The 19195-nt window shown below is 41.7% G+C and overlaps 1 protein-coding gene across 4 annotated transcripts in view; it reads right to left on the bottom strand.

The window, feature by feature from the left end:
• TMTC1 (transmembrane O-mannosyltransferase targeting cadherins 1) overlaps window positions 1-19195 on the bottom strand; it is a 139267-nt gene that overhangs the window by 38032 nt on the left and 82040 nt on the right. For 2 of the 4 annotated variants that reach the window (XM_015887540.3, XM_088141209.1), the window contains 3 exons: window positions 18264-18428; window positions 14625-14738; window positions 1104-1247 (listed from right to left, as the gene is read on the bottom strand). In XM_015887540.3, coding sequence (XP_015743026.1) covers window positions 1104-1247; window positions 14625-14738; window positions 18264-18428 — 423 coding nt within the window. The remainder of the gene's footprint in view (window positions 1-1103; window positions 1248-14624; window positions 14739-18263; window positions 18429-19195) is intronic. The other 2 variants (XM_025164681.2, XM_088141210.1) reach the window with 2 other exon arrangements.

Here is a 19195-nt window from a genome sequence, read left to right as displayed (position 1 = left end):
ATAGATATCATAAAATGTTTTACTGTGAGTTCCAGAGAATCATTATAAGTGTATACTTGCATAACTTTTTCTCTTAATTCTGTAGTTAATTCTAACACTAGGCCAGTTTCAATTTTACAAGAAGGTTCAAGGCACAGTTATCCTAACTGGAACAAGCTTTAGTGAGCCTTGCACTCTCTTTCTTATTCTCCTTGGTGTGGCAACAAGGAGATTTCACTGTCACTTTAATTCTTTATTAACTGCAGCTTAGCATTACAGCTAAGCCCTAGACTGAGGTTAATCTTAACAATGGTTTGTTGAAACAAGCCAGTCTCATAATCCATAATTTAGGCTGACTTGTTTCAATGAAATAATGATTTGTGGCTCATAGCCATCACAATGAAAAATGGTTTACTGCAATGCCCCAAATATCTAATTGGTTGTGTTCATACTAAGCCGTAACAGGTAGATACACATAACACTAAATCAAAAACCCAACTCTGAAACAATGGAAGAGACCAAGGAAGGATTTCGTCTCTGCATCACCCAAAGCAAAAAGCTAAAGAGTTGTCCAGTTAGACCTGTGTTGGATTGGTTCTCTCTCTCTCTCTCTCTCTCTCTGAGCCAGTGTGGCATAGTGGTTAAATGCTAGCTGAGGGTTCTAGTACTCCCTTAGCCTTGAAAGCCAGCTGGGTGATGTTGGCCAGTCATTCTCTCTCCACCATAGACTGGGAAGTTGAAAAACTTCCTGTATTGGACTAGTGCGGTAGATTATATGTATAGTATATACATGCATACATATACACATGCACATATATGCACACACATACACATATATGCCAGTTTGGTGTAATGGTTAAAGATGCCAGGCTAGAAACCAGGAGACTGTGAGTTCTAGTCCCAGCTTAGGCACGAAGCCAGCTGGGAGACTTTGGACTAGTCCCTCCCTCTCAGCCCTAGGAAGAAGAAGGCAAGGGCAAACCACTTCTGAAATCTTGCCAGGAAAACTGCAGGGACTTGTCTCACCAGGGGTCAAGACTGACTTGAAAGCAGCAAAAATATAGAGAGATATAGCTGTATCTCAAATTTGATCCCATAGTACTTGAAGGAGCCCATACACCTACTTGAGCAAATTTCCAAGATTGAAGAGGGCTCTATTGTGCTGTGGGTTCAGCTGGAGAGCTCTACTGTAGTATTCCTTTGCCTGTGCCAGGTCTTTGGTCAATGTCCCGAGGTTGTTGAGGGCACTTGCATGACGTGGATACAACCTGTGGAACAAATAGGAATCAGATCATCTTACCAAATACAAAACATCCAAACTACTTCATGTTCCTTGCTTCTTATAAGACCTGAAGCATGGCAAGGTTTAATTCCTTCTTTTTGTTTTTCATAAAGGGACTCAGGGCCTCCAGGGAAGAGCAACAAACCCCATGCATGGGGGTCTTCAGCATTCAATGGGGCTGATCCATGGCCTGTGGGTGAAAAACACACATCCACAGAATGCTACCTTCCTTTGGAGGTCTGGCAGGGAGGATTCTGTTTTGGGTAGCAGAACATGCAAACGTTCAGCCCCCTTTTTTGGATTGTACCCCAAAAGTCAAGGGGGAAAAGCATCTGAAGCCAAAGGGGAAAAGGCTTCAAGAGGCAAAAGATGGATTTCTACTCTCTACCCTGCCCCACTTTTCCTTTGACTGGAGCTTCCCAGGGGGATGTGCTGAGCATTTTTCCTGTTCCACTTCACCATTTTACGTATGTATGTTGGGGGTGGAGAGTGCTCGAGGTGGTCTTACATCTCAATCAAAGTGCAGAGTGCAGTCTTTGTTCCAGTAAACAATATCAGCATTTGAATAGAGACCAAAAAAGTCTGCTTGCATTCAATCCTATGCTTTTTTGTTTGGGTTTTTAATAAAATACAGCCTTCCAATTTGGAGTCTTTCTTACAAAGCCCTTGTGTAGGCTCAAACACACAAGCATATATGTCATTGGAAATGGCAACCATCTGCAAGCAATATCTCTTTTGCTATGCATCTCATTAACCACCAAGTCCTCCTCGCTTCACCTAATCAAGCGCCAAGTACTGCATTATTTATGAAAGAAAACTGAATGAATTTCATTAAACTCTCACTAGGGCCGCCAGATTCTATTTTTAAAAAAATCAATGTTCCCATCTTTTCAAAATTCTAGGCATTTTTTTTCCCAAAGAATAGCCTTTCTTTCATAATTATAGCAAAAGACCTGAAACAGCTCAATTCAAACTGCAAAGGGGGGGGGGGAGGAGAGAGAGAACGGAAATAATACTTTACATCGAGTTCGGCTTTGATTGTTGTTCAAAAAAGAAGCTGGATGTTTTCTTAAGACCAAATAAATTATTCAGAAGACTCCTTCAACAGTGCCTCTTCAGTTGTCAGAATCCATTTAGGTAGCTTGGCCTTGAAAAATTACTGCCCCCTTTCCACTCCCCAGAAATATTATTAGGTTATCCTGATTCCTAAGATAGTCTTCAGGAAGTAGTAACACCTGTCTGATCTTGGAGGCTAAGCAGCTTAGCTGCTGACATGGTTAACTACTTGGATGGAAAATCTCCTGGGAATACCAGACCTGCAAGCTATTCCTGAAGAAAACAATGACAAACCATGGTTGCACTCCGGTCAACAAAACTGGCAAGACCCAACTTGCTTGTAAGAAGACTTTAACTATTATATAATAAAATCAGTTTTTTAAGAAAAAAAATTGCAAAAGACTGATGAATTATGGCTTCAACACAAAAAGTAGAAGGCAGAAATGGATTTCAATTGATAGAGAACTATAACCAATCTTTTCTTTTCAGACACTTACATTTTTACAAATATTCTTGACCCTCATTGGATGCCTCGGTTACTTTGGTGACACAAAGACAATTCAATAATCAACTAAAAACACAGTGAGAGAAAAGGAAGGGGAAATTTGTTACCCAGAGCGACAATCTGTCTTCCACTAAGAATGTTAGTTTGCAGGGAAACTACTTAAAATGACAGACAGAAATGGCTGTGCAATTGGCAAAGCCAAGTCTACAGGAATTAAAGCCCAGCTTTTATGCTGAGACCAAAGTCCAAAAGGGACATTTACAAGGTCATCAGTTTTAGAGGCTATTTAGGCCATTAGGTTTGCGAGAGCTATCTGAAGCTGATGGAAATCAAATCAAATTGAATTAAATCAAATTGAGTGAAAGAATAAGCTGGGTAGAAAGGTCTAAGACATCCTAACAACTCAGGTAGGAAGTTGTAAATGGAAGAGTCCAGCCCTGTCACAGAAGGAATTTACAGGAATTGCTGCCCTCCTGCTAAAGGGCACACACGTGCCATCTGCCATCCCTCCCAAGCCCCTTGGAATAAATGTTCTTGTAAGGGAGTACAAAGAGATCATTTAGCCTTTAGCCTCAGTGCAGTCCTCATCCAAATCTCCCCTCCAAGATACTAGGCTAGACAAGAGATTCAGAGAGAAACCAAGGTGAGATCACAGCATACATTCAGAACTTGCCTGTTCCTAACAGATGGCTTTTATGTTTCTGCTTCAACTAGCAAAAAGGAGAGGTTACTCTGGTAACGTCTCCCTTTGCATTTTGGGGCCTTTCTTTTTAGCTAACAAGCCTGGAATCAGACACTGCATTTTCTGTTGATCTCTGTATTTCTCCCTGATGAGCAGTACAGTTTTTAAAAAGTTATAAATATAAGGAGGGAGAGCAAGGCAAGGGAATTCCAGGAGTTAGCAATGGTCATCAACAGGTGCTGTATGTTCCCAGGCCTGGTCCATGAAGGAGAGGACCACAATTTTAACACCTTGCTTTGCCAGAATAGCTACGTTTATAAGGTCCACTCTGTGTGGAATGTTGGAGTCATATTACACCAGGTTACGTTATGCCGAAATATAATTCAGCCTCCAAGCATTGCAATTCTATGAAAATCTAGAATCTGCATAGATGGTGGAAGGATTCATCGAATCATCTCTGAAAACAAACACTGCCTGTCACTTGATACTAAAAATAAAAGTGACACTATCTCAGCAGAGGTTTCATACAAAGACATGTGCTGCAAACAGAGACCAGCCTTTTTCATGGCTTCTCATCACATTGGTTTCTCCCCATGTATATGTCAATGTTTAAAAAATACTACAGTCTCATGACAAATATCCCCAGAGTTCATTTTAGAAAAGAACTGCCACTGGAAGGGAAGGCCAAGAAAAAGAAACCTCTTTGCTTTATGTTAAAAGCATGCATTCCCCCCCCCTGCCCCCGTTAATGTTGCAAAAATCAGGAGAGACGTGAACGATGTATAGTGGGAGTTTCATTTAATGAAATTTAAAGGAACCCACTGCATGTTTTACATATAAATAAGTTCATAAGCAATCATCAGGAAACTTGATTTCCCACCATAGTTGCCTGAGTGTTACGTTAAAATATGAGAAGGCACAGTCTAAGATGAAATGGTATTTTTTAAATAACTGTAACTAAACTCACCACCTTTCTCCCTGGCCCATCTCAAACGGCCAGTCAACAAGAATAAATATTTCCTCCTATTTATTCCACAAACAATACCTTACGGGATTCCTGTGTCCTATCACTTCAGCAAAATACAAACATTTCTGTAGAAATGGGACAGGGTGAAGGTCCCTTTCAATGTATCAGTTAATGGGATGGTCAAAAAGGTAATTTTAAATGGTTTCCCAAGGGTGGGAAAATGGGGATCTTGTGCTGATAAAGAACCAAGACAAGCAAGAAATTCAAATGATTCCAAGCTGAGTTGCGGGAGGTAATCTAAAATTTGGTGCAGATGTTTCAGCTCCATTGTGCTTCGAGATTGCAATCCTGCCCTCACACTGAAGGATTCTTAAATGAGTACAGCTGAAGACTGTGGACAAAAAGCAGGGGGCTGCCTCATGCCATTTTATTTTCTAGGTAGAACACATAATGCAATGGCATTCTCCAGGTCAAGCAATCTGAAGATAAGTACAGTGGTACCTCGGGTTACGAACGCCTCTGTTAACGAACTTTTCGGGTTACGACCAGCTCCGGCCGCAAAAATTTACCTCGGTTTGCGAACTCCACCTCGGGGTACGAACAGGATATGCGGCCATTTTCCCTCCCGTGACATGGTCTGCGGCCATTTTTCCGCCCGACACGTGGTCCGCAGCCATTTTTCCGCCCCTGACACGTGGTCCGCGGCCATTTTCCGCCCAACACGTGGCCCGCGGCCATTTTCCGCCCGACACGTGGTCCACGGCCATTTTCCATCCGACACGTGGTCCGCGGCCATTTTCCGCCCCTGACACGTGGTCCGCGGCCATTTTCCGCCCGACACGTGGTCCGCGGCCATTTTCCACCCGACACGTGGTCCGTGGCCATTTTCCGCCCCTGACACCTGGTCGTAGGGAGGGGGACTCTCCCTCCAAGCAATAGCCGCCTCCCTGTTCTCCACGCCAGAACGGATTAACGGTAATTACATTGAACCTTATGGGGAAATTTCCTTCGGGTTGTGACCAATTCGGGGTGCGACCAGAGTCACAGAACAAATTAAGTTCATAAACCGAGGTACCACTGTACATTATGTCAGGTTCGCCCAACATATTAAGCCACAGTTTGCTTAACCATAGTTTATTAAATAAATAATAATTGAATGAGGCAAACCATTAGGCCATAACCTAGTTTACATACTGCAATGGCTGGGTTTGCACAGTTCATAAGCCCAAAGTAAATAAATCATAATATGGTTAAGTATGATGGGTGAACCCCATCTATGTCAGTATTTATGCCTCATGTTAAGCATAAAGTGTATAGGCTTGGCTTACTGTGATATCTGAAACCAGCCACTTGTGGTTTGTAAACTATGGATGATAAATACTACGATGTAAGAACCCAATTTATGAGTATATGCATGAAAAGAAGGAAAGAAACAAGAAGGAAGAGGGTGGTGAATTGTTTGTTGTGATGACCTATTCATCTCAAGATTCTCCAAACCCAAATAGTGGGCCTGCCCTAAGGAGACCATTAAATGATCTCAAAAGCTCATGGAACTGCTTACTCTTAGAATTTTTTCATTGTTGTTGTATTTATTTAAGATAATGCAGCTCTTTTGCTTATTTCTGGACTGAATGTTGGCTGTGAATGCTCCTGACACAGCATCCTAGTGGCTGCAGCAAAACTCCAGGGAGATTTGGCTCTTTAGTTTGCCACACAGCTAGGATGTGGATGGCTAGACAGGCAGAGTGTACATGGCTGATAACTTGAGCCAGATCTGACTAGGTTCTCTCATTTATCACAGAATTGAAAACACACAGAACTTTGGTGTCCTTGCACCCATATAGGTATGTAAGGAGAGCTGGAATTCCACAATCTCTTGCAATTTTATTGGCTTGAGGTAGAAGAGATACATTATCCACTGCTTCAATTATTTGGAGAAAGGCTGTATATTGGAGCAAGGAAAAATGTATGAAAATTACATGTGCAAAACAGTATCTCAACATTTGCACCAGAATGTTCCTTTCTTATATTTTAATAGGCACCCTAACCAAGCATCTTTACTCAGAACTTTCACTATGCTCAGTGTAGATTACTATGAGCTATAAAATTGCAGCCTTAAAATATCAGATTGTGCTCCAAGCAAAAGGAAAGGATTTGTAAGAACAATGAAAACAGCTGACATTTCACAAGGAATTCTGGGTCACTTTGCAGTGCCTCTTCAAGCCTGCGCCAATAAAAGCAAACCTTGTTTAAATCAACAAGGGTACATTCTTGTTGTACATTCTTTTGACGATGCCCACCTTATCTGGGCTTCATCATGGTTAAGACGAAGTGGCTCACATGGACCATTTATTTACTTATTTTACAGTATTTGTAACCCACCCCAATTGTAAATTTGTAAAGGCAACTGCAATGTGAACACATTAGGGTAGTTGGACACTCCGTGTTACCCTGCATTTTCCCATTTAAGAGCAAACAACTTGTGATGTTAAAGGCTTGATTGCCTTTAGCACATTTAGTATTCTTTTTCGAAACAAAAATTATCAGGATTATAGTGTGCATTGAAAATACCTTATTCAAGGAGTCCCGGTGAGAACATTTATCCTCCACAGCTACTATTAAACCCAGGAAGAAAGCTTCATTGGATCAATGGACCTTCTTCATTCAAGAGCAGTACTTTCAGATTACTTTTTGTATAAGGCCATATCACATAGAAGAGTTTTAAAAAATCCTCCTCTTGCACTGCTTACCTAATATTTATCACACCCACACACATGCCTCTTGTAAGGAAAACAACCCAACTTCATTAGAAATAAAAATACATTTCACCTCACAATTAGTTTTGCCTACTATTGGGAGCTGAAGAATTTGAATACATGGGAGACAGTGCTGTTCATATATCATGTTAAACCACAACTTATTTAACCATGGATTATTGAATAAACCACAATGGCTCTGTTTGCACCAGTTGCAAAGCCCAGAAATCTGCATGATGGCTTTGAACAATGCTATGCACCCAATCCTTTAGCCCCTTCAGCCACGCATGATCCACTCGGAATGGCAGGAGCACAAGGGATACCGTGGGCCTCTTGACATCATCACCCAAATGATCAAACTGCATCCTGGGTGTGATTACATAATTGGCGTAATTTCCACAATGACACTCTTGTGGCTTGTACCTACCAACGGATAGGATATTTCTTTGCATTGCCTATTATCTCCCAGATAGACTACTGCAATGCGCTGTACATGGGGCTACCCTTGAAGAGTATCCGGAAGCTACAGCTGGTCCAGAATGCAGCCGCGCCAGCTATTTTTGGAGCCCCTAGGAGGGCCCATGTAACACTACTGCTCCACGAGCTGCATTGGGTACCAGTTTGCTTCCGGGTCCAATTCAAGGTGTTGGTTATCACCTTTAACGCCCTACATGGCATGGGACCAGGCTACCTAAGGGACCACCTCTCCCCTATGACTTCAGCCCATCCCACCCGATCACACAGAGAGGGCATGCTTCGGATCCCCTCAGTAAAAGAACTCCGATTAGCGGGGTTCAGAAGGCGGGCCTTCTCTGCGGTAGCCCCCGCTCTTTGGAACATTCTGCCCCCGGAGGTGCGATTGGCCCCCTCACTCCTGGCCTTCCGTAGGCTTTGAAGACCTGGTTCTCCCACTTGGCTTGGGGTGAGGAGGGAATACCTCAAGCATGGGGATGGCTAGCCCCATAGAGGCCTGCTGTCTTCAGCCCCAGATTCTTCATCTTCTTGGGCTCTCCTTTTCTTCTTTTTTAGTAATGTTTTAAATTTCGATGTTTTATGTATTTATATGTATTTATGGTTTTAATGTTTTGTGTGAGTCACCCAGAGTTCCCCCATTGGGGGGAGATGGGCGGGTGAGAAATTTAATGAATTAAAAAAAAAAAAAGGCTACCCTGAAAAAGCCAACAATGATAAAATAGGGGAAGTAGAGCTTGATGATGGACATTTCTGCGTGCAAAGCATGTGGTCTGGCCCGTCTCCAGCATTTAAGAATGACAGTGCAAGCAAGACCAGAGGCAACCAGGGACTGCGATGGCAAACAACAGGAAGCAGAAGGAGTTTTACTGACTGGCAACCCTGCACTTCAAAGAGAGGAAGGAGAGAGCACGTGTACATTTTAATAAGACAGACTCCAATAGTCCATTAAACATTTAGCACAGTACCAGAAACTAAATATTCCAATATTCCTGCTGAAGCTCCCACACATTAATACGCCCATGCAGCAATACTGTAATAAGCCGTACTTTATTTCTTGCAAGATTAACATTCTTTGATACTCCTTGCAGCTAGATGTCTCGTGGAAAGCGCAATCCTCTCTAATGGCAAGTATTTTAAAATTAACCTCTGGGAATAAACCTCAGCTCTCAATAATCTCCAGTCTCTTGCAACATCAATCATCTTATTTTTCTGTTGATTTCCCTAAAAACAGTTCTGCCAAACAGCATGACTTTTTTTCCCGGCTCCAGTATGCCTGGAACACTCCCAAAGAGCTCTATTGTAGCAATTTATCTTTATTGCTTTGCAGCAAGAATGCTTAAAGGTTTTTAAACATTATCACCATTCCAGAATATCAATCGCTCATGAACTTTGGTTTAGACACTGCTCAGTTTGCATTCCCCCAAAGAATGACCCTTTCAAGGTAAGGTTAATGTCCTCCATCTGTGCTTGGCACAAAGAAAAGAGTTTCTGCCCAGACAAACTGAGAAGTTTATTTTACATCGCTTATGACCGCTTCCCCTGTGGCTTTTGACTGTGGAAATGACTGGGCTCTCGCTCAGCAATTTACAATAGGGCTGATATAGGCATCCATGCAGGGCTATCACTGCTTTTTGGACCCACCTTCTTCCTTTGGAAACACCCTGCTTGAGAGTCACTGCTGAACAAAAGAGATTTTGCCGAGAGTGAAAACTTGTAGATTCAGGCTGTGATTTTTTTAAAGGCAGGATTTTCTTATTATAATTCTAGAGGAATAGTAGTATGTACATCATGTTTCTTGGGATATACCTCAAACTATGCTGTTGCAGAAAGTGGTAGCTGACCTTGGTTGATCTTGAAAAAATCCTAGCAAGATCAGACTTGGTTAATCTTGGATGGGAGACCAGTAGAAATCCCAGGGTCATAGATTAGACTGAGAAACAAAGAGTCTTGGAAAAAGGCTACCACAAACCATTTTGATATTGCTTTCAAATAAACGACATGGATACGAACATGGAGGGACCAAGAGTCATGCTCAAATCAAGGGAGACTTTACTTTTAAAAATGTATGTTAATCTTTTATTGACATCTTTCCTTCTATCTCTCTTAAGTTGCATCAACCTCCTGCCAAAACTGAAACTATGCACACAGGAGCCAAAGCACATTGACTGTGTTGGCACAATATGCTAGGCTACAGGAAAGAGATAATGAGGTCTATGTGATGGCATTGCCTCTTGGCCAGCCCTGGGCTACTCATTCACTCGTAGCTGAAAATTTACCTAAACCTTCCCAAACAGCTGTCTGAATCCATAGTAGCCACCATTCTGGATTTGGTAAAACTAGAATTTTAAACCAATGACATGCCTTGGTTTTTATAAAAGAACTGCACCTTTTCCTATTTGTCATGTGAATTTTTGTTCATTCAAACCCAGAAAAAGGCAAGTGGTGGGTCAGAAAAATGCATGTTAGTAATCTCTAGGTCAATCTCAGCTTCTTCTCTAGTGTTCACAGAGCGTTACACTCTGGACATCAAGTGTACTCACTTTTTCTATGTTATTTCATGCCTTAGATCACCTACCTCCCTGCTACTCCTTCCACACAGAGTTGACCTATAGCAGCGTTTTTAAAAACTTGGCAACTTCAAGATGTGTGGACTTCAATTCCTCAGCCAGTTGAAGTTCTCGCATCTTAAAATTGCCAAGTTTTCAAAAACTGTCCTATAGCATAATTAGGTGTTACTAATTTTTCTGTGCTGCTGAGCAGAGATGAAGTTTTAAAAGCAGGTCAGGAATATGCATGGAAAATATCTAGTAGGGATGGGGTTCACCATTCACAAAAATTCTCCGGCCGGGGCGGGGGACATAACCAGTCACAAACCACAGATTTACCAGAACGTTCCATTTTCATGTTTGTCTCAACCCGCCATTTTTCCCCCTGAATTGATTTCTGTGCTGGTCACCTTGGAAGATATGCAGCCAGAGATCCTCAATTTTGGAATTTGAATGACACGTCACAGTGTTCCAGTACAATAGCTGGAAGGAGGGCTTCTCAACTCACAAAACGGCTGCTGTGAGGAATGTCGCCATTTGCAAAGTCCCAGAAAGTTGTTTGCCACTTTCTCTAGCCTCCTGTCCTGCAAGACACCACCTACCACCCTTATCTTTTTTCTGGGCATGACAGCATGCTCATTTCCAAGCAAAGGGCTGACTCTAACTCTCCTCCATTTTCTAAGAAACCTTATGGCACTTAGTTGCTTATTACCAAACAGGCAAGAGCCACCCATCTCCCTGCTAGCTCCAAATATATTTTAGCAGCAAGAAGAACAATGCCTTAACATGAAACCATGTTTATTTTCACCCACCTAACTTAGTTGCTGGAGTTGAAAAGGTGACAGATGAGAGCAGGTGATCACGACTTAATTTCAAGTTGCCAGGCAACCGCACATCTCTTAGTGCAGCCAGCAGCAACTTCGGAACATTCAATGCTGCCCCTTCATAAGCGCAGTGGTGCTGGCAATGCTCTGTGAAGAGGGTTGCTGGAGTCTATGTACCTAATGAGGCTTAATTAACTCTCCTAGCAAATCAATCCTAAAAACAACCTCCTTTATAATTAAAGTTCTTCCCAGCAACTTGGTGCTTACTGAGTTTGGCAAGGGGGGTGGGGGAGATGGAGGAGAAAGTCTCTGACAGCAATTACTGGGTGCTTAGCCTAATTCCCAAACAAATTGGCTGCACTTAAGTGCCAGTGAAAGAGGGCTGCCTGTTCCTGTCATGAGATAATAGAGAGATTGTATTCTGCAGCGGCAAGAGTTCAATCAAGAAAACATGCCAGCTGCCTCTCAGTTATTATTTTCGATTGTACTGGGCCATCCCTACATCTATAAGGTTCCTTATCAAAAGTCCCAAGAGACTAATCAAATTACAGGTAGTCCTCGCCTCGCAACCACAATTGGGACCGGCAACTCTTGCTAAGCACTGTGGTTGCTAAGTGGAAAATCACATGACCGCAAGGGGCTTATGACCTCACTTCCCCTTTGGTCATTAACCAAATCACCCACGGTCATTAAGCGAGACATCACGTGACTGTGACTTGCAGTTTTACTGCTGGCTTCTCCATTGACTCTGCTTGTCACAAGCAGTTGTGAAGTGCACAAATGGCAATCACATGACTGGGACGCTGTGACGGTTGTTAATGCCCGCCGGTGGCAAAGTGCCCGAATGTTGATCATGAGACTGTGGGGACACTGCAACAGTCATAAATACAAGGATTGGTCATAAAGTTACTTTTTCAGCACTGTTGTAACTTCGAACAGTTGCTAAACAGGGCAGTCATTAAGCAAGGGGAAGCAGAACATCCTGATATGCTCCTCTCTCCCTCCTGGTCAGTAAAAATACAACAATAAATGCCACAATGGACCAAGCTACCTGAAGACAGCTGCCGGAAATGGCCACCTCCCTCTGATATTATAACGTAGGGCTGGCTCCAAGTCTGTTGTGCCCCCAGGAGCTTATAATGCAAAAGGAAGGAGAACTACAAAGAATTGGTCAGAAGGAAAACATGTGGCAGACCCACTTACACAGGCCTCGCCCTCAGTTGCAGTCTGTCTTCCAAATTGGTTCCATTCTGCTAAATGCTCCGGGGGAAGGCAGAGATTACCCATTCCATGCCAGGGACTTCCCTCTAAAATCAGTGAAGCAGGGCAAGACTAAACTTCCTGCAGTTTTACTTAAATTCAATTTGCATTAATCAAATTCAGTCCACGCGAGTCCTTCCCACATTTCCCTTTTTGTTACATTCAAAACTTTGGTATTTGGGGAAGCTGAAAAGCAAGGTATTGGGGAAACTCGAATGAGCAGGTGAGGGATGGCTCAAGCTGTGTGCACAATAAACTCTGTCAGAGACCTCGGAGAGCAAGTTGGTCAAATCTTTTCAAGACGTTTTTCTTTCTCTAAGAAAAGGCAGAGATTCTGTGGTTGGGCTTCAATGTTGCGTTGTTTATCACTGATTTCCTTACACAGAGTTTACTATATGAATCACAACTGGGTTCATCTACACTAAGCCATAAATTATGGTTTACAAATCCACAACAGCTGTATTAAAACAATCCAGTCCACCAAAATCAAATTACATTACAGCTCGTTGCACCCTGTAAAAGAGATCTGCAACTCTTAGGGTTGGAAAATTATTCTCAGCCAATTTTGAATAGGCAAATGGGCTAAAGAAAAGAGTCTCCCCCTCTTCTCTTTCTTGATCTCTTTTCCGCTGATGCTAATTTTCAATTTCCAACACAAAATGTTCACATATTTTGTTTGCCTACAAAGCATTCTGTAAAGAAACATAAAAATGCCTACTGGTAGTGATTATGCATACTGATAGTATTATCTATGTATTTATAAAACCAGAACTGCAAAGCCTTGCCAGAATGCTACATTTAGACACAAACATCCTCTTACCGGTGTGGTTGTAAACTTGAAATGCTTTGATAATAAGTGTGGAGGTTTTGACAAGGCACCACATTTATCATAAGCTCTCTCCAAAGGAATGTATGAACTCCAAGCCGGAAAGCAAAGGTGTCTGGGCATTAATTTATCAACTGGCTAATTTAAAGGAAATATTCATCTGTATCAACTTATCTATGTACATTTTTGCTGTTTCTTCTCAGTGCTATGGTTATTCTGAACTGGTGCCTGGAAGCTCAGAGGCTCTGGGTAGAGCAAACAAGCAATCCAATAACAATAATTCAAGACAATAATAACCTATTCAGTTACTCTCAACAGAGTTTCACTTCCCCTGAAGGAGGTGGTTCAAGACTTGGATGTCCTCCTGAACTTTCAGTGCCTCCTCAAGCGGCAGGTAGAAGTTATGGTTGGAGGGGCTTTAGCTAGTGGGCAATTATGACTATATCAGGACCAGGATACCCTGGCAATGGCAACTCTGGTGGCTTGATCCCAACTCAGCGCACCACTGTAATACACTCTGTGTGGGGCTGCCTTTGGAGATGATCCAGAAACTCTAGCTGGTACAAAATGCACTGGTGAGATTGCTGGTGGGACAATCCTGCCAGTATAGCATAACACCAATCTTAATGTCTCTTTCCATTAGGTTTCTGGAGCCAATTCAAAGTACTACTTGATAAAGATCTTCATGGTTCAGTACCAGGATAATCCAGGTGGCCCCTTGCCAGAATTGAATCTGCTTGTCCAACCTGGTCATCAAGAGAGGGTCTGTTGAGAATCCCCTTCTTCATGAAGTTCACTGACTGTGGACAAAGTTACAGGAATTCTCAGTGGTAGCCCCCACTTCATGGACTTCTCTCCATAAAGAGAATATCCCTTGAGATATATGCAGCCCCAAACTTCCTTGCATTTCACACACTAGAAAAATCAGTCCTATGTCATTATGCTTTTGGCCCAGGCTGACTGTAGCACTGTTGCAAGAAACTGATTATAGGAAACTGATTATAGGATTATCGGAAACTGATTATAGGATTGTATTATTTTGTGTATTTTGTCTGTAATTTTTATTTTGTTGTTGTTTGCCACCCAGAGTCCATGAGGATGGAGATGGGTTATACATCTTGTTAAACAAACAAACAGTTACATCTAAATATTGTAATTTGTCCTTACTAATCAGAGAACCTAGGAAACAGTTCTGTGTGATTGTCAAGCTTCAAAAGTTTTCAGAAGGCTGTTAACTGGCAGATACTTCATCAACAGTTTGACAAAGCACACACCAATTTGTAAATACGTATTTTTTACCAAATATACAGCATGTGGATTTTTTTTTGGGGGGGGGATAGTAAATTGAGAATGAGCCACAAAGAATTTAACAGGAAAAAAAATGACAACATCTTCCCAGCCATCAGGCTGTTTTTTCTATGATGGAAGAAGGATGAATGAATGTTATGGATATTTCTGAGAACTTACTGGAGTGCTGTTTTGTAGTGGTAGATGGCTTCTCTATCACGGCCTTGGTCTTTCAGAAAATTGGCATAGTTGTAGTGCACCTTGGCATTATGGGGTAGAGTTTGGACTCCTGATCTATGAAAGACAAACCACATAGGAACAGCAATGTGAACTGCTTGGTTTACACATTATTGAGTATTCACTTCCTTTTTATTCTGACCCCAGGAACATCAAATAAGAAAGAAGCCTGAAATTGAAAATAAATACTTGAAAGGATCCTATCCTGCAGAATTGTACAGTGGTGATCCATATTAGCTAAGAATTCTGGGACTTGTAGTGCTAACACATGTGGAGAATAATAAATGAAGGAAGGATGTTCTGTATACAGTATCTATTTCACCATAAAGCGAAGGGGACACTCCGTATAGTAATCCAAGCTTGCAGCATTGTCTCTAAAGGGAATCTCTGCTCTGACACAGACCCACTGAAGCAGAGAGGTAGGAATGGACAACATTGTCAGGACAGACAGCTATATTCCCATATGGGAAAGTGCTAGGATGGCATATACCTAGTAGGGGCACTGCCACAGCTCTCAGTGGCTAGGGAAACATATTTCCTTTTCCTTTTTCCTTCCTTATTTTTTCCAGCTCTTTTCCATCCATCCATCCATCCATCCATCCATCCATCCATCCATCCATCCATCCTCTCTCTCTCTCTCTCTCTCTCACACACACACACACACACACACACACACACAACCATCCCCCAATAATCCTGATAAAGATTATTGTAATAGTGACCTTGGCTGATTCAGTAGTCCTGCAGATGACATAAGGTGATCTTAATGAAGAGTGTTTCTCTGCACTGAGAGCAGCCTCAGAACAGCTATTAGATCAGTGTGGCAGTGGACAATGGTCCCCAAGACTCATGGAGAACAGCCAAGGGCTGCCTTAGGTTAACAGCTATGAGCTGTGTGAGAAAAAGCAGGATGTAAATGCAATTAATGAGGTGGTGGTGGTGATGTAGGAGGGGCAGAGGGAGCTCTGGGTGCTTCCACTGCTGTCTTTAGATTTCCTTTTGCAGAACCTCCAACTATACCGATTTCTGAAGAACGAGAGAGAAAAGTAGGTATAAACCTTTCCAAAAAAGGGTTGAATATATACAATATCCCCAAGTTAGAAGGATTTCTACTTTCATCAATGCTTGGGTCTCTACTTTGGAGAAATCTGTTCATTCTCTTTAGAACATTTTCCAAAGAGTACCCACACAGCTTTCTTAAACTTAGAAACTCCTCCCTTCAATCCAGTAGCAGGGTCAGCTCTGAATGTACAACAAGGAGCACAAGTGGAACTGAAAAGAACAGGGAAGCTGTTACAAACATCATACAGAGGGAGGTGAAGACCAAATAAAAGTTTAATAGGCTTTTGTCCAAAAGTTGCAATCAGGGAGGACTGTAATAACTCTCCAAAATCCTAGGCATGCATTTAGAACTTAAAGTTGATGATGCTATCCCTGTGAGTTCTTCATGATAATTAACACAAGCAAAATCTGACATATTGATACTTAGGAAACTCCTAAGTATTCTGCAAAAATTGAACTGGAAAGCCTGAAATCTGGTGCCAGATTTACCTGGGAAATTATTTTCGAATTAAAATAGGAAATAATAAGTATCCGTAACATAGCCATGTAGGGAAAGGTGGAGAACAATAACAAAACGTTTTTTTCCATTTCTCATTCAATAGCCCAACTCATAATTTCCACACACACTTGCCCAATAAACTTTGATATTGTTCCCTGCAGAAAATATATAACAATTGAACTAGCTGAGGGTAGGAAATAAAGGGGAAAAAACCCACAGATATACTATGTGTGAGAACAATATGATTTCCTTCCTAACGGATCGCTATGGTCTTTCTCACAGACCAACCTATAATGCAGTGCTGTGCATAAACCAGTCCACTTGAGATGAAACTGCCACAGGTCAAGAGTATTTTTTTATCTTTTAGGATACAGGTTCTGAATACACATTTCCAGCTTCCAATAAACCTCCCATTTCAGGAGTAAGAGAAGTCATGGTGGTTCAGCCAGCAGGTGGCACTGGTGAAATACCAGGCCAGTTTTCCAGTCATAAGCTTGAAAACTTCTATGTTATCATGAGCAAATAACAGTAATGCTGCACATTGGCTGATTTTGCTTCTCCTGTCTAGGGGAAAATTAAATTAGGGATGAAGGTACATGAGGCACACTTAGCTTTTGAGTAGTGTGCTGACAGGCATGCTGCAAAAAGTGGAGGATGAGGGGAGGAAAAAGCAGTTGGGGCCATGAAACGAAATTACGTAAGTATAGTTGGACCGGTTTGGTAGGTAGAAGGGGACACCAAGACCTTCCAAGGTTGTAGGCTAGACTAGAAAGTCAAAAAACATCTTGAAGAAAGCAAAGGTTAATCATTTCCATGTGGTTGCCAAGAAAAATACAGTCGTGCCTTTAAGTTACCAATTACTTTTATTATCATTAGTCTACACATATTTCATTGTTTCCCACTTCTATCACATTAAAAAAATAATTTGGTAGAAACTCTTGGAGCCACATGTACTCCTGGGACTTCAGATGATGCCCTCCTGAAAGTGAGCAAGCAACCACGAAGCCTCTCCATCAGATCTCTGACTTATTGTTCTCTTAACAAACCCAAATATTAAACCAAGAATCAGAGCTGGGTTATTCTGGTTTGCTAGGAGAGGAACAAACCAAGGTCCTGGTTTATCATGTAAGAACCCCATAATACAGAAAGCAAATCTATTTTTTTTCTTTCTTGCCCTGAGAATCTTCATTAGCAGTAACACAGTGTTCTACCATAACAAACTGTCTGCTGTGCAACTTCTGATTAAATTTCCTGCCATTGATCTTTCAAGCATTTGTATGAGGAGCTTATTAAATAAATGTGTTTGCTATGTTATGCACAAAACCACAGAAAAATGCACTCTTTTTGGGGACAGACTGGTCACTGCATTCCCAGTCGTGTCATTTGGCTCAAGGAAAACATGAGAGATAAAGGAGATGCTACAATAGACTTAAAAGGCAGTATTTTAAATGTCTGATGTGCATCATTCATTTTCTTCCTATTCCCCCCGCTACAATGTGTGTGTGTGTGTGTGTAAGTCCGTCTTGACTCCTAGTCACTGCCTGGACTGGTCTCTGTAGTTTTCTTGGCAAGATTTTTGGAAGTGGTTTGCCATTGCCTGGTTCCTAGGGCCTAGAAAGAGTGACTGGCCAAGGATCACCCAGTTGGCTTTGTGGCTAAGGCAGGACTAGAGCTCATGGTCTCCTAGTTTCTTATCTGGTGCCTTTAACCACTGTACCAAACTGGCTATCATGATTGCTTATACCAGTGTTTCTCAACCTTGGCAAGTTGAAGAGGGGTGGGCTTCAACTCCAAGAATGCTGGCTGGGGAATTCTGGGACCTGAAGTCTACCCTTCTTCAAGTTGCCAAGGTTGAGAAACACTGGCTTATATGGTAACCAAAATATATGTTGTTCAGTTCATAATCCAAACAATCAATCTTTTTTTCAGTTCCAAAAAGATACAGAATAGAAAAGCGTTGGAATACTCATACAAAGCCCACACGCCTTTCCCACCCACCAGCCCTTCTGAATCCCTCCTACCTGAAAAGAGATTCTCTTGACAACCAGATTTCATTCTGTTTCACTGTTTTCCAAGAGAACAGAAGCAGCAGCAAAGCCGAGAAGGACATTGCGGTGACTCCCCATTTATTTAGCCACATGTAAAGCTTGTTTAAGCCGTGGACCAAGAGGATGCAATAGCCCATACTGGAGGGGGGAAAAGGGATAGGGAAGAGGTCACACGTCAGTGTACAGACAAGACACAGTGCAACAACCAGGGTGCCTTCTTAATGATCCTTTCCAATTATAAACTAATTCGTTTTAAAGAGAGGGTAAATGGCAACCTTCTGGCTGATCTCAAAGGGCTAACTGAGTCAGACCTGGTTAGTACTGGATTCGACACCACCAGGAAACCACACAACGCTATAGACTAGACAGGAAGTCAAAGAAAAATCCTGGAAAAAGGCAATGACACCATTTCCATACTGTTGCCCAGAAAACGACATGAATATGACCAGGAAGCTACCAGAAACAGAGTTCAGCTCCAGGGTAACGTTCTGCTAAATGGTTTAAATATACTTTTAGCATTGCTGTATTCAAAGGTTTAATTTTTAATGTCACAGCCTTATCTTGATCTGGAGGTTTCATTTGCTTTGGTTTTATTAAGAGAAATGTATACAACAATCAAAATAAATGAACTCGTAACTATCTAAAATCATCTCGTCAACCTAACCTAATGAAATTACATTTTCATGCTGCTCACAGAGTCTTTTTTTTAAATTATACTGAACCTCTGGCAGTTGCAAATTAATACAACATTTATAGAATGTTAATTTGTTCTTTCGAAATTAAAGAATCAACAAAAAATATTAAACTGCCAAGAGTATTATGTCTTCAAACATATTAAAATATCAATCCTACAGCAAACAGAGCCAAAATATAATTTGTTTTTCCTCCCCCTTGAGGATCAGTTT

The sequence above is a fragment of the Python bivittatus genome, unplaced genomic scaffold, assembly GCF_059951505.1.
Source record: "Python bivittatus isolate LINGU-HERP-01145 unplaced genomic scaffold, Pbiv_v1 ctg000330_np1212, whole genome shotgun sequence".
NCBI lineage: Eukaryota > Metazoa > Chordata > Lepidosauria > Squamata > Pythonidae > Python > Python bivittatus.
The sequence above is the reverse complement of the archived record's forward strand: the minus strand, read 5'-3'. Positions and strand labels throughout refer to the sequence as shown.